The sequence below is a fragment of the Macaca mulatta genome, chromosome 7 (assembly GCF_049350105.2).
Source record: "Macaca mulatta isolate MMU2019108-1 chromosome 7, T2T-MMU8v2.0, whole genome shotgun sequence".
In the NCBI taxonomy this organism is placed as follows: domain Eukaryota; kingdom Metazoa; phylum Chordata; class Mammalia; order Primates; family Cercopithecidae; genus Macaca; species Macaca mulatta.
Genome location: NC_133412.1, coordinates 74,792,577 through 74,805,445, shown reverse-complemented (window position 1 = coordinate 74,805,445; position 12,869 = coordinate 74,792,577). Strand labels below are relative to the sequence as shown.

At 40.3% G+C, this 12,869-nt stretch overlaps 1 protein-coding gene across 8 annotated transcripts in view; it reads right to left on the bottom strand.

The window, feature by feature from the left end:
* SEC11A (SEC11 homolog A, signal peptidase complex subunit) overlaps positions 1 to 12,869 on the bottom strand; it is a 49,497-nt gene that overhangs the window by 24,212 nt on the left and 12,416 nt on the right. For all 8 annotated transcript variants that reach the window (XR_013395108.1, XR_013395107.1, NM_001261576.1 and 5 more), the window contains 1 exon segment: positions 1,212 to 1,321. Coding sequence is in view for 6 of the 8 variants with exons in the window: in NM_001261576.1 (NP_001248505.1) it covers positions 1,212 to 1,321 (110 nt within the window). In the remaining 2 variants the exon portion in view is untranslated.

Below are 12,869 nucleotides of genomic sequence, written 5' to 3'. Positions count from 1 at the left end.
ACCTTCTGCCATGTCCCCAGTCACGTGGAACTGTAAGTCCATTAAACCTTTCTTTTGTAAATTGCCCAGTCTTGGGTATGTCTTTATCAGCAGCATGAAAATGGACTAATACACTGTTTCTACAAAAAAATTAAAAAATTAACCAGGTGTGGTGGAGCAGGCCTGCAGTCCCAGCTGCTCAGGAGGCTAAAATGGAAGGATCCTTTGAGACCGGTAGGTGGAGTCTGCTATGAGTTATGATGGCGCCACTACACTCTATCCTGGGTAAACAGAGCGAGACCCCATCTTTAAAAAAAAAATTCACTAAGAGTATGAGTGCAAAGATAGGGAAGGAAGCAGAGTGGAGAAAAAAAATTCAGTACTATTTGTCACCATAAGAGATGGTATTAATGCCTTCAAAATTCCTGGAGTCTAGTTTAGAAGTGATATTTAAAGGTCAGCAGGAAACTTGGAAATAATTAGTGATTCTTCTATACTGACACTGAGAACATGCTACAGAAAAACTCTTTAATTTGTGGAAGTACTATAACATCTAATGAAGTAACAACTAAATATCAGGCCTGGTGTATCAAAGTGAGGAATATAAAAAGACAGAACAATTTCAGGAAAATAAAGTACAATGAGACACTTTCTTAAGGGATGTGACAAAAAGAAACCTCACATGGTAACCTTTTTGTAGAACGGTCATGAGCCCTTTGGGGTTCTGAATGGAAATGCCTAACAAAGTGAGAATTTCTTTTCTATCTCTCTTTTTTTTTTTTTTTTTTGGAGACAGGGTCTCGCTCTGTCGCCCAGGCTGGAGTGCAGTGGTGCAATCACAACTCATTGCAGGCCTCAAGCTCCAGGGCTTAGGCAATCCTCCCACTTCAGCCTCCCGAGTAGCTGAGACTACAGGTGCATGCCACCACACCCACTAATTTTTGTATTGTTTGTGGAGACAGGGTTTCACCACATTGCCCAAGCTAGTCTCAAATTCCTGAGCTCAAGCAATCCGCCTGCCTGAGCCTCCCAAATTGCTGGGATTACAGGCATAAGCCACCGCGCCCAGCCTGAGAATTTCTTACAATTGAGAAGTAGTGACTAATTTTCTTCCAGGCCCTTTTCTGGAAAACAGTAGTTTCTAAGGGAATGATATACCAGTTATTTCATATCTCAATTTTTCTCCCAAGTAATGCCATGCAATTCCATGCCTTGAAAGGAAAAACTGTTACCTGAGCACCACTACAATTGGACTTTCACTTCCAGTTATTACCATTAACCCCTTCCAGATCATTAGTGCTGATGAGACAATCATTCCGAAATTTAGGACTTGATAATAGAGCTGCAAGAACAAAAGAGAAGAGATCAGATCCACCATTATACCCACTTTGGAAAGCAATTGAGAGCGGTAACAATTTGAAAGTTTCAAGCAGTACTATTAGGACAACTACAGTTCTGAGACATTCTTTAACATACTATAATAATTATGCCATCAGCATATCAAAACAGGCACCCCTTCTTTCGCCAAAGCACCCTGCTCCATTTTGTTTGGTAAAACATCAGTTACATTTATATAACCATATTATTTTAAGAACCTTTCACAAAAGTTATTTCATTTGGGCTCCATAATCATTCAGCTTAAATTCAATCATACCCATGCTACTTACCAGCCAACAGTAATCTGTCTCTGCTGCTGAACTCCTCTATTACTTTACTTTTCTTTTTTTTTTTGGAGCCTCGCTCTCGCTCTGTCACCCAGGCTGGAGTGCAGTGGTGCCATCTCAGCTTACTGCAACCTCCGTCTCCTGGGTTCAGGAAATTCTCCTGCCTCATCCTCCCGAGTGGCTGGGACTACATGCATGCACCATCACGCCCAGCTAATTTTTTTGTATTTTCAGTAGAAACGGGGTTTCACCATGTTGGTCAGGTTGATCTCGAACTCTTAACCTCAAATGATCTGCCCACCTCCGCCTCCTAAAGTGCTGGGATTACAGGCATGAGTCACCACGCCCGGCCCTCTATTACTTTTCTACCATATTTATCCCTTGATAATCATGGGAATAGTCAATGACATTTAACTCTACCTTCTCATTTTACAGTTAAGGAAACTGTTTCATAAAGAGGAGACTTCACCAAGTCCTATAGCTTATCAGTCACATAGTCAAGACTTGAAGGTCAGCTTTCTTACTAAATCTCTAGTACTCCACAAATTCTAAAATTCTGTGACTTGAATAATCGGATAAAACACCAGAAGGCATTTCAATTTCAAATAAAGAAAATTCAGAACGTATGGAAAAAGGCAAAAAATATTACCAAATCAGATAAGAGAAATAATGTGAGCTAACTGTTTTGGGCCAAGGCTGGAAAAAGCATAGACAGGATGACCAGACACCAAGGCAAATAGTTTAAAAGGAAAAAGCTGGTACTGGAAAGTACTGGGAGAGATCTGAAAAAGCATATTAAGGTCCAACTATGAAGAAACTTAAACACAGGACTGAACCTGTGGATCTAACAAAACATTAGTAATATAAAGTGAAAAAACAAAAGTTTCAAAAGGTCTTACTCTGTCGCCCAGGCTGGAGTATAGTGGCACAATCACAGCTCACTGCAGCCTCCAACTCCTGGGCTCAAGCAACCCTCCTACCTCAGCCTCCTGAGTAGCCAGATGTGGTAATTTTTGTATGTTTTGTAGGGAAGAGGTTTCGCCATATTGCCCAGGCTGCTCTTGAACTCCTGGGCTCAAGCAATCTGCCTACCTCAGCCTCCCAAAGGGCTAGGATTACAGGTGTGAGTCACCATGCCTGGTCACTTTTGATAAGATTTGCTTGTGGACATTCTACACAACTGTCCTAGTCTCTTCAAAAATCCAATGTCATTCAATGTCATGGAAAAAAAGGTGGAAGACTGTTCTAGATTAAAAAGGACTAAAGAGATATAACAACCAAATATAATGCACAAACTTTGGTTTCTTTGTTGTTTTTTTCTTCCTTCTCATTCAGTTCTAATAATACACAAACTTTGGCTGGATCTTGGTTCAAAAAAAAAAAAAAAGCGTAAGAAAAAATCTGAACTATAAAAGACATTTTGGGGTGAATTGGCGAAACTCAAAATATGATTTGAATATTAAATGACACTAGGAAATTCATGTTAATTTTCTTTTTTCTCTTTTCTTTTTTTTTTTTTTTTTGAGACAGGGTCTTGCTCTATCACACAGGCTGCAGTGCAGTGACATGATCTCAGCTCACTGTAACCTCTGCTCCCAAGTTCAAGTGATTCTCATGCCACAGTCTCCCAAGTAGCTGGGATTACAATGGGCATGCATCATCACACCTGGCTAATTTTTGTATTTCTAGTAGAGACAGGGTTTTACCATGCTGGCCAGACTGGTCTCAAACTCCTGTCTTCAAGCAATCCACCCACCTTGACCTCCCAAAGTGCTGGGACTACAGATGTGAGCCACTGCACCCAGCCTCTAATTTTCTTAAATTATGTGATAAATTATGTGATAATGGTGTTGTGGTTATGTAGAACACTGTCCTTATCATAAGAGATGCATATTAGTAGTAGTTGGCTAGTAGTTGTAGTTAGGGGTGAATTGTCATTATCTGCAACTCATTTTCAACTGATTCAGCAAAAAAAAATTCTATATGTGCACACACACATAAGTATACATAGAACACATATGGCAAAAATGCTAATAATTGTTGGATCTGTGTGACAGATTACAGGTGTTCCCTGTACTTTCTTTCAATTTTTCTGAAAAATTCCAAAAAATGTGTAGAAAAAAATGGAAGAAGCCAGGTGCAGTGGCTCACGTCTGTAATCCCAGCAATTTGGGAGGCTGAGGTGGGCAGATCACTTGAGGCCAGAAGTAGGAGACCAGCCTGGCTAACATGGCGAAACCCATCTCTACTAAAAACACAAAAATTAGCTGGGTGTGGTGGGACATGCCTGTAATCCCAGCTATTTAAGAGGCTGAGGCACAAGAATTGCTTGAACCCAGAAGGCGGGGGTTGCAGTAAGCTGAGATCGCACCATTGCACTCCAGCCTGGGCAACTGAGCAAGACTCTGTCTCAAAAAAAAAAATAATAATAAAAAGGAAGAAAATAAAATAAATGTTAGTTGTTATATTTGGGGGTGTAATACTAGGCAATTCTTATTTATTTCATTTTGATCATCTACATTTTCTACTTCTTCCCTTTTTAAACCAATTGTAATTTTTATCAAAACACTATACACACATACATACAAGAATATGTAAAAAAAAAGCAATATCCTAGCCATGGCAGGTCACCATTTTCATCTCTTCTAGCTATTTATTCTGATATTTACCCCAACCATTCTAAAAACTAATTGTTTGTTTACTTTCATACTAGGGTGTTAATGCATGACGTTCAAAATGTACAACGAGGGACTAGGCACAGAGACTCATGCCTGTAATCCCAACACTTTGGGAAGCCGAGGTGGGAGGATCACTTGAGCCTAGGAGTTCCAGACCAGAAAGCAAGACCTTAATCTCTACAAAAAAGTACAAAAAAGGCCGGGCGCAGTGGCTCACGCCTGTAATCCCAGCACTTTTAGAGGCCGAGGTCACTTTTAGAGATCACGAGATCAGGAGTTCAAGACCAGCCTGGTCAACATGGTGAAACCCCATCTCTACTAAAAATACAAAAATTAGCCAGGCGCGATGGCACATGCCTGTAATCCCAGTTACTTGGGAGGCTGAGGCAGGAGAATTGCTTGAACCGGGAAGTGGAGGTTGCAGTGAGCCAAGACTACACCATTGCATTCCAGCCTGGGCGACAGAGCAAGACTCCGCATTAAAAAAAAAAAAGAAGAAGAAGGTACAGGAAAACTTAGAACATTAAACAGAGATGTGGATAATTAAAAAAAAAAAAATTCAGAGGCTGGGCTCGGTGGCTTATGCATGTAATCCCAGCACTTTGGGAGGCCAAGGCGAGCAGATCTCCTTGAACTCCTGAGGTTAGGAGTTCAAGACTAGCCTGACCAACATGGAAAAACCCCCCATCTCTACTAAAAATACCAAATTAGCTGGGCTTGGTGGCACATGCCTGTAATCCCAGATACTTGGGAGGCCGAGGCAGGAGAATCACTTGAACCTGGGAGAAGGAGGTTGCAGTGGGCCGAGATCCCACCATTGCACTCCAGCCTGGGCAACAAGGGTGAAACTCCATCTCAAAAAAAAAAAGAAAGAAAGAAAAATTAGCTGGGTGTGGTGGCACGTGCCTGTAGTCCCAGCTCCTTGGAGGCTGAGGCAGGAGAATCACTTGAACCCAGGAGGTAGAGGCTGCAGTGAGCTATGATTGTCCCACTGCATTCTGGCCCAGGTGCCAGAGCAAGACTGTGTCTCAAAAAATAAACACAATTGTGATGAGGAATCCAGCTCTCTTGTACCATTTTCTATTTTCTCCCTACAATTATTGACCTGTTTTTCCTGCATACTTTATAAAAACGTTTCAAGTTTCATACTCTTATAAATGCAAAGTTAATCTCTGAACAGACAGACAAGAAACTGGGGAAGAGGAACCAGGAGTCAAGGTGGAAGGAAAAGATGTTCTGATACACATACTTCACGTTTTTACCGTTTTTAGTATATGCAAGTATCACCTGTTCAAAACTAAACTGTTTAGGTTTATTTTTTTAAGTCCATGCTAATGGCCAGAACACTGTATTTCAAGCATTCCAATGAAGCATGGTGTACTCAATCAATGTGATTAATCAATTTCCACAAAAGGAAATCTGAACATTTTCTCAGAGACACTTAGATATTTGCTATTCTTTTGAGTAATGGAGTGATGTGAGCACGTGGGTAATCTGAAACCTACTTTGACACTCACATTTACAGGTAAGGAAACTGAGGCACAGAGAAGCTAAGCGATATGCTCATGGTTGCATATCTACTGGCTGGCAGAGTAGCACTATTAGAACTCTGGCCTCCTAAATTCTACGTTTTCAAGATGGTGGCTTTTTAAAAGACAAAATGGGTCTTTTTATTCTGAAGGCTGAATTGAAGAAGTGGAGTGGGAGATGATAGAAGTAGGAAAACTAGCTTCTAAGATGCAATTATGTCAACCAGAAGATAGTGAGGAATTAAGACTCAATTTTCCAACTTTCTGCACTAAAAATACCACCTACAGTACTGGTTAGGACAATAGATTCTGGGCCCTAATTCAGAACCTCTGAGGAAGGGGTTGTATGATTCTACAATGTATATAGCTCCACAATCCCTTGCTCAAAACCCTTGGGGGTCAGATGTGTTTCAGGATTCAGAATGGGTGTGATTTTGAAAAGGTAATACTTGCATGTACCCAATGTTACATACATACTCTTAGCAGGGTTTATGGCAATATCCCATTATCAAACACATTAAGATTTTGGCAGCAAAACAAAAATTCACACGGAAGTAAATAAAAACTAAAAAAACAAAAAAACCAAAAAACCTGCATGTCAATCAGTTCACATCTATTTCGTTGAGGAAAAAAATTTCCATTTTCAAAAGGGCTCAGTTATAGAGTTGTCAGACGTTACCTAATAAGATATTTAATAAGATAACTGCTATTTAAAAGAAAAATGCCCACCAGGTGCAGTGGCTTATGGCTATAATCCCAGCACTTGGGAGGTCAAGGTGGAGGACTGCTTGAGCCCAGGAGTTCGAGTCTAGCCTGGGCAACATAGTGAGACCCCTATCTCTAAACAAAAAATAATAAATTTTAAAAATTAAGAAAAAAGAAAAGTGCCAGTCAAGGCAACATAGCAAGACCCTGTCTCTAAAAAAGAAAAAAAGAAAAAAAAAATTCAATTAATTAGCTGAGTGTGGTAGCATGCACCTATAGTCTCAACTACTTAAGAAGCTGAGGTGGGAGGATTGCTTGAGCCCAGGAGGTCGAGGCTGTAGTGAGCTGTGACCGCACCACTGCATTCTAGCCTGGGCAACAGTGCGAGACCTTGTCTCAAAAAATAATAATAAAATAAAAATGAACAAGTTAAAATATATGATTTCTTATGTCCTTGCAAGGAGGTCACAATCCCATCCATAATTACCCTTTTTCTTTTCCTCAGACATACAATGCATTTATTATGGAATCATTATTGTGAAATGTATCTAATCATCAAGATCGTCTTTCTCATTATTATTAGAGAAAAAGGTTAAAAGTTTCTGATTATGTATAACTGGTATGTTCCTTAAAACGTACCTATTTGTATACTGCTAAGTCAATCTGCAAGCCAAAACCTACACAGAAGCACACTATTTGCTAAAACAAACATTCTATCTGAGCAAAAGCTTGAAAAGTGTCATACTCTTCTCCCTTTCTTTTTATCCCTCTTTTCTTGCCAACAGCCTTTACTCAAAAGTCAAACATATTGCCTCCCTAGCCCCTACTTTCTTTATCACTATGTCTGAATGCTTAGGAATGTGTATAATCAGAAAACAAGTGTTGTCTCTTTCTGTACTGGTAGAAATAAGGTGGCAGCTACCTAACCTCATATCATCTAACCACATCAAGCTAACTATTAATAAAGACATTGCAACATATGTAGAATAATAACCACAGAATTGAATAGCCTTATTATTTTTTTCTAAGAAATGACCAGAACAATATTTCTTCAATGCTCAAGGTGAAACTAGAAAAGAATGATATCAAAACCAATCAAAGTTCTATATAATATCTCTCAGCAGCTGTGATATGGGGATTTGTGTTTACTATTCTTTTTTTTTCTTTTTGGGAAGTATTGTGTAGAACCCTCCCCGAAAGTCCTGTGACTAGAATAAGCCACAAGACAATTTATAATCCACTCTAAGTAATATATAATAAGAAATTAAGAAAACCCTAACACAGAAAATTCAGCAAGATAAAAGTTGATAATAATTTTAAATACTACAATTTAATGGGCTACAATCTAGAAGCTGTATCCTGTGTATTTACGGATCACAATGATCAAATACACCATTGTGCTTCCTATTCTTGTAAGAGATATTTGAAGATCAACATATAGGATATGTTTGTAGAAATCAGAAGCAAAAATGTGTCTTAGAGCTACAAAATAGCAGTTGGCCTAAGTCTTAAATTCCATTTATCTTAAGACCTCAAATTAAGGGACTCATTAATCCATAATCACAATTCTCCTGCTTTCTAACTCACGAAAGGAGAAATTAGAAGCTAAGTATTACAGAGAGTATACTGATAGCAGCTAGAAGTGAAATTGATGGTGCTGAAAAAATTGAAATATCTTCAAATGGACACTATTATTGTGATCCAATAAAGTCAATGCAAGTCCTGGAATAAATCTTAAATGATAATTTTTTAAATCCCTAATAGTCTAAACAAGCATACCACCGTTAAAACAAGTTTCACTTTAGAAACCTGTTAAATCTTCTGACAAGTGAAAACATATTTAACATATACAAACACATGTATAGCAGCTTCCCTCATAATAGCCTCAAACTGGAAATAACTCAAATGCCTATCAACAGATGAATTCAGGCTCACTGGAGCATTTTAGATTTTGGATATTTCAGATTTGGGATGTTCAATCGGTAAAATGCAAATAGAAGTATTAAAAAAAAAAAATCCAAAATACTTCTGGCCCCAAGCATTTCAGATAAGGGATACTCAACCTGTACATAAATTGTAGTATTTCTATAAAATGGAATACTACTCAGGAATACAAAGGAATTAACTACTGACACATGCAACATAGGTGAATTTCCAAAATATGCTGTCCTGGCCAGGAGTGGTGGCTCATGCCTATACTCCCAGCACTTTGCAAGGCCAGGGAGGGCAGATCACTTGAGGCCAGGAGTTTGAGACCAGCCTGGACAACACAGCAAAACCCCGTCTCTACCAAAAATACAAAATTTATCCGGGCATGGTGGCACGTGCCTGTGGTCCCAGCTGCTCGGGAGGTTGAGGTGGGAGGATGGCTTGAACCTGGGAGGCAGAGGTTGCAGTGAGTTGAGATCACACCACTCCACTCCAGCCTGGGCGACAGAGCAAGACTCTGTCTTAAAAAAACAAACAAACAAAAAAAAACAAACAACAGAAAACAAAAAAACAAAATGAGCTAAAGAGACCAAATTTACCTTCCTGCGTGAAATAACTGAAACACTGGACAAAATACATGGAACAAGGGTTTTCAGACATTGGACATGTGACTGTGTTCAGGTAGTAAGGACTATGATTACTTAGAAAGGGGAAACAAAGAAGGTGAGACCGACAACTGCCTCAACTTATAGATCGGAGAATTTCCAGGCCACAGGGCAAAGGAGAAATGCAGACAGAGCCTAGCAGTCTCCCTGACTTGAGGATAAAGAACTGGGGAGTTCAGCCAGGCATGGTGGCTCAAGCTGTAATCCCAGATCTTAGGGAGGCAGAGGCAGGAGGATAGCTTGGGCCCAAGAGTTCAAGACCTGCCTGGGCAATGTAGCAAGATCCCCATTCTCCACAAAAAAAGAAAAAAACAAAGACACACACACACAAAAAGGAAGAACTGGGAGTTCAGGGAGACAAAAGCAAAGATCAGTGCATGCATGTGAGGGGACTACTGAGGATGGAAAAAGAACCATTTAAAAGGAGCAGATAGAACAATTCCCACAGCTCTTACGGAGGAAGAATAGTTTGTTCCCACCAGAGTAGAAATCTTCATGGGGCTTTGGATTAGAGTACTCAGAAAGGTATTATTCACTTGTAGTGCAAAATTAGCCATAGACTAACAGCTGCTCTGGATCCATCTAACAAAGCTTCATAAGAGCTTGAGAAGACCAAACTGTTTCCAACTAACTTGCCTGTATCCCAGAATAAAGCTCAAGAATATTTATGCAAATACAAAAATATCCAGCACCCAAAAAGGTAAAATTCACAAAGTCTGGCAACCAATAAAAAACTACCAGATATGCAAAGAGGCAAGAAAATATGACCTATAATGAGAAAAATCAATAAATAGAAACAGACCCCAAAATGGCAGAAATTATAGGATTAGTAGAAAGGGATATCTGCTGGGCGAGGTGGCTTATGCCTGTAATCCCAGCACTTTAGGAGGCGAAGGCGGGTGGATCACAAGGTCAGGAGTTCAAGACTGGCCTGGCCATGTCTTGAAGAGACATGGTAAAACCCTGTCTCTACTAAAAACACAAAAATTAGCCTGGCGTGGTGGCGCATGCCTGTAATCCTAGCTAATCAGGAGGCTGAGGCAGGAGAATTGCTTGAATCCAGGAGGTGGAGGTTGCAGTGAGCTGAGATCACGCCACTCCATTCAAGCCTGGGTGACAGAGCAAGACTCCATCTCAAAAAATAAAAAACGAAAACCAAAACCAAAAACAAAAAAAGGTAGAGGAAAACTTAACACATTAAGTAGAGATGCGGATGACAGAAAAATATCCAGAGGCCGGGCGCAGTGGCTCACACCTGTAATCCCAGCACTTTGGGAAGCCGAGGCAGGCAGATCACCTGAGGTCGGAAATTTGAGACCAGCCTGACCAACACGGAGAAACCCTGTCTCTACTAAAAATACAAAATTAGCCGGCCGTGGTGGCGCATGCCTGTAATCCCAGCTACTCGGGAGACTGAGGCAGGAGAGTCACTTGAACCTGGAAGGCAGAGGTTGCAGCGAGCCAAGATCACGCCATTGCACGCAGTCCAGCCTGGGCAACAAAGCTAGACTCCGTTTCAAGAAAAAAAAAATGTAAATGATCAAATACTTTACTTAGAAGTTAAATATTGTTCACTTGGATAAATAAAACAATGTTCAATTATATGCTGCCTACAAAAATGCACTTTAAAGACACAAATATTGTGAAAGAAAAAGAAAAAAGAGAAAAACACATATCATGCTTACATTAATCAAAAGAAAATTGAAGGAAAAAAAGCAAGCTAGAGTGGTTGCATTAATATCATACAAAGTAGATTTTGGCTGGGCACAGTGGATCACGCCTGTAATCCCAGCACATTGGGAGGTCAAGGTGGGTGGATCATGAGGTCAAGAGATGGAGACCATCCTGGCCAACATGGTGAAACCCCATCTTTACTAAAAATACAAAAATTAGCTGGGTGTGGTGGCGTGCAGCTGTAGGCCCAGCTACTTGGGAAGCTGAGGCAGGAGAATCGCTTGAACCCGGGAGGTGGAGGTTGCAGTGAGCAGAGATCACACCACTGCACTCCAGCCTGGAGACACAGTGAGACTCTGTCTCAATAATAATAATAATAGGGAGGTAAGTTCATCATGAGGATGTAAAAATTCTAAACATTTATGCAACTAATAACCCGGCTAATTTTTTCAAAAATTTTTGGCCATGGGCGGTGGCTCACACCTATAATCCCAGCACTTTGGGAAGCCAAGGTAGGCGGATCGCCTGAGGTCAGGAGTTTGAGACCAGCCTAGCCAACATGGTGAAACCTCATCTCTACTAAAAATACAAAAATTAGCTGGGCGTGGTGGCGGGCACCTGTAATCCCAGCTACCTGGGAGGCTGAGGCAGGAGAATCGCTTGAACCCGGGAGGCGGAGATTGCAGTGAGCTGAGATCGCATGCACCATTGCACTCCAGCCTGGGCAACAAGAGCGAAACTCCGTCTCAAAAAAAAAAAAAAAAAAGAAAAAAATTTAGAGATGAGGTCTTGCTACGTTGCCCAGGCTGGTCTCAAACTCCTGGGCTCAACAATCCTCCTGCCTCAGCCTCCTGAGCAGCTGAGATTATAGACACAAGCAACAGTGCCCAGTTTACAAATATATTTATACAAATATATTATACGACTTTACATATTAGACAACTTTGATGAAGTAAATCAATTCCTTGATACCAACCACCAAAATTCACTTAAGAAGAAATAGACAACCTGAATAGACCTATATTCTATTTGAATATAATTAATTTGAATTTATGGATTTAAATAATCCATATTATTAAATAATTTGAATTTATGAATTTAAAATCTTCCCACAAAGAAAACTCCAGGCTCAGATGGCATTCACTGGCAAATTCTACCAGACATTTAAGGAAAAAAATTCTAACAATTCTAGACACTAACTCTTCCAGAAAATTGCAGAAAATACTCCCCAACTTACTCTATTAATCCAGTAAGCCAATTTTAAGCCAGTTTTAAGTAAGGTTCTACAACAGGTCCAGCTTTGAAAGCTCTACTAGTAGCTGGGATTACAGTAGTACCCATGTGACTCAGAAGATTTCATGGTGACTGGTATGTCTGTAATGGATAGGGATGCTATATGGAGCCTTCGGCAGTCCTTTACAAGTAAATGACAGCCAAGACCTTTCGGATAGGGACAAAGCTATACTGTCCTTTGGAGAATCGTTCTCCTTTTGAGTAACAGCTTTTAGTTTGCTACTGAGTTCTTGTAGAGACTAAAAACTTGACCATGGGCCAAGTTAACATGTGACCTGAACTCCGTGACATGCACTGGATGCCTGGACGCTGTCAGATTCACCAAGCCATAAAGTAGGACATGCATAGCAGTAAGTACTCCATCATTAAGTGTAAGTGGTATAGAGAAGACTGGGCTCAAGCATGTCCTGAAGACACAAGTAAATATGAGCAAGTGACTCAGATACCCATGGCTCCTAATAATGCTACCCTGCTTCCTCCCTCATATTGTATTTACTGCCTCATGAGGAGCTCCCCATGACAGCTGACTAAGGAAGACTTTAGGCCTGATTTGTGATGGTTCAACATAAACCATCTAGCACTAACTGAAAGCAGACAGCTGTAGCATTACAATGTCATGCAGGGTTGATCATGAAGGATTATGAAGAAGAGAAATCCTCCCAATGGGCAGCTTCAAGCGATACTGCAGTTGTTCATTTTGCCTGGATGGAGAGATGACTACAGATGTAGATTTACATTGATTCAAAAATGACT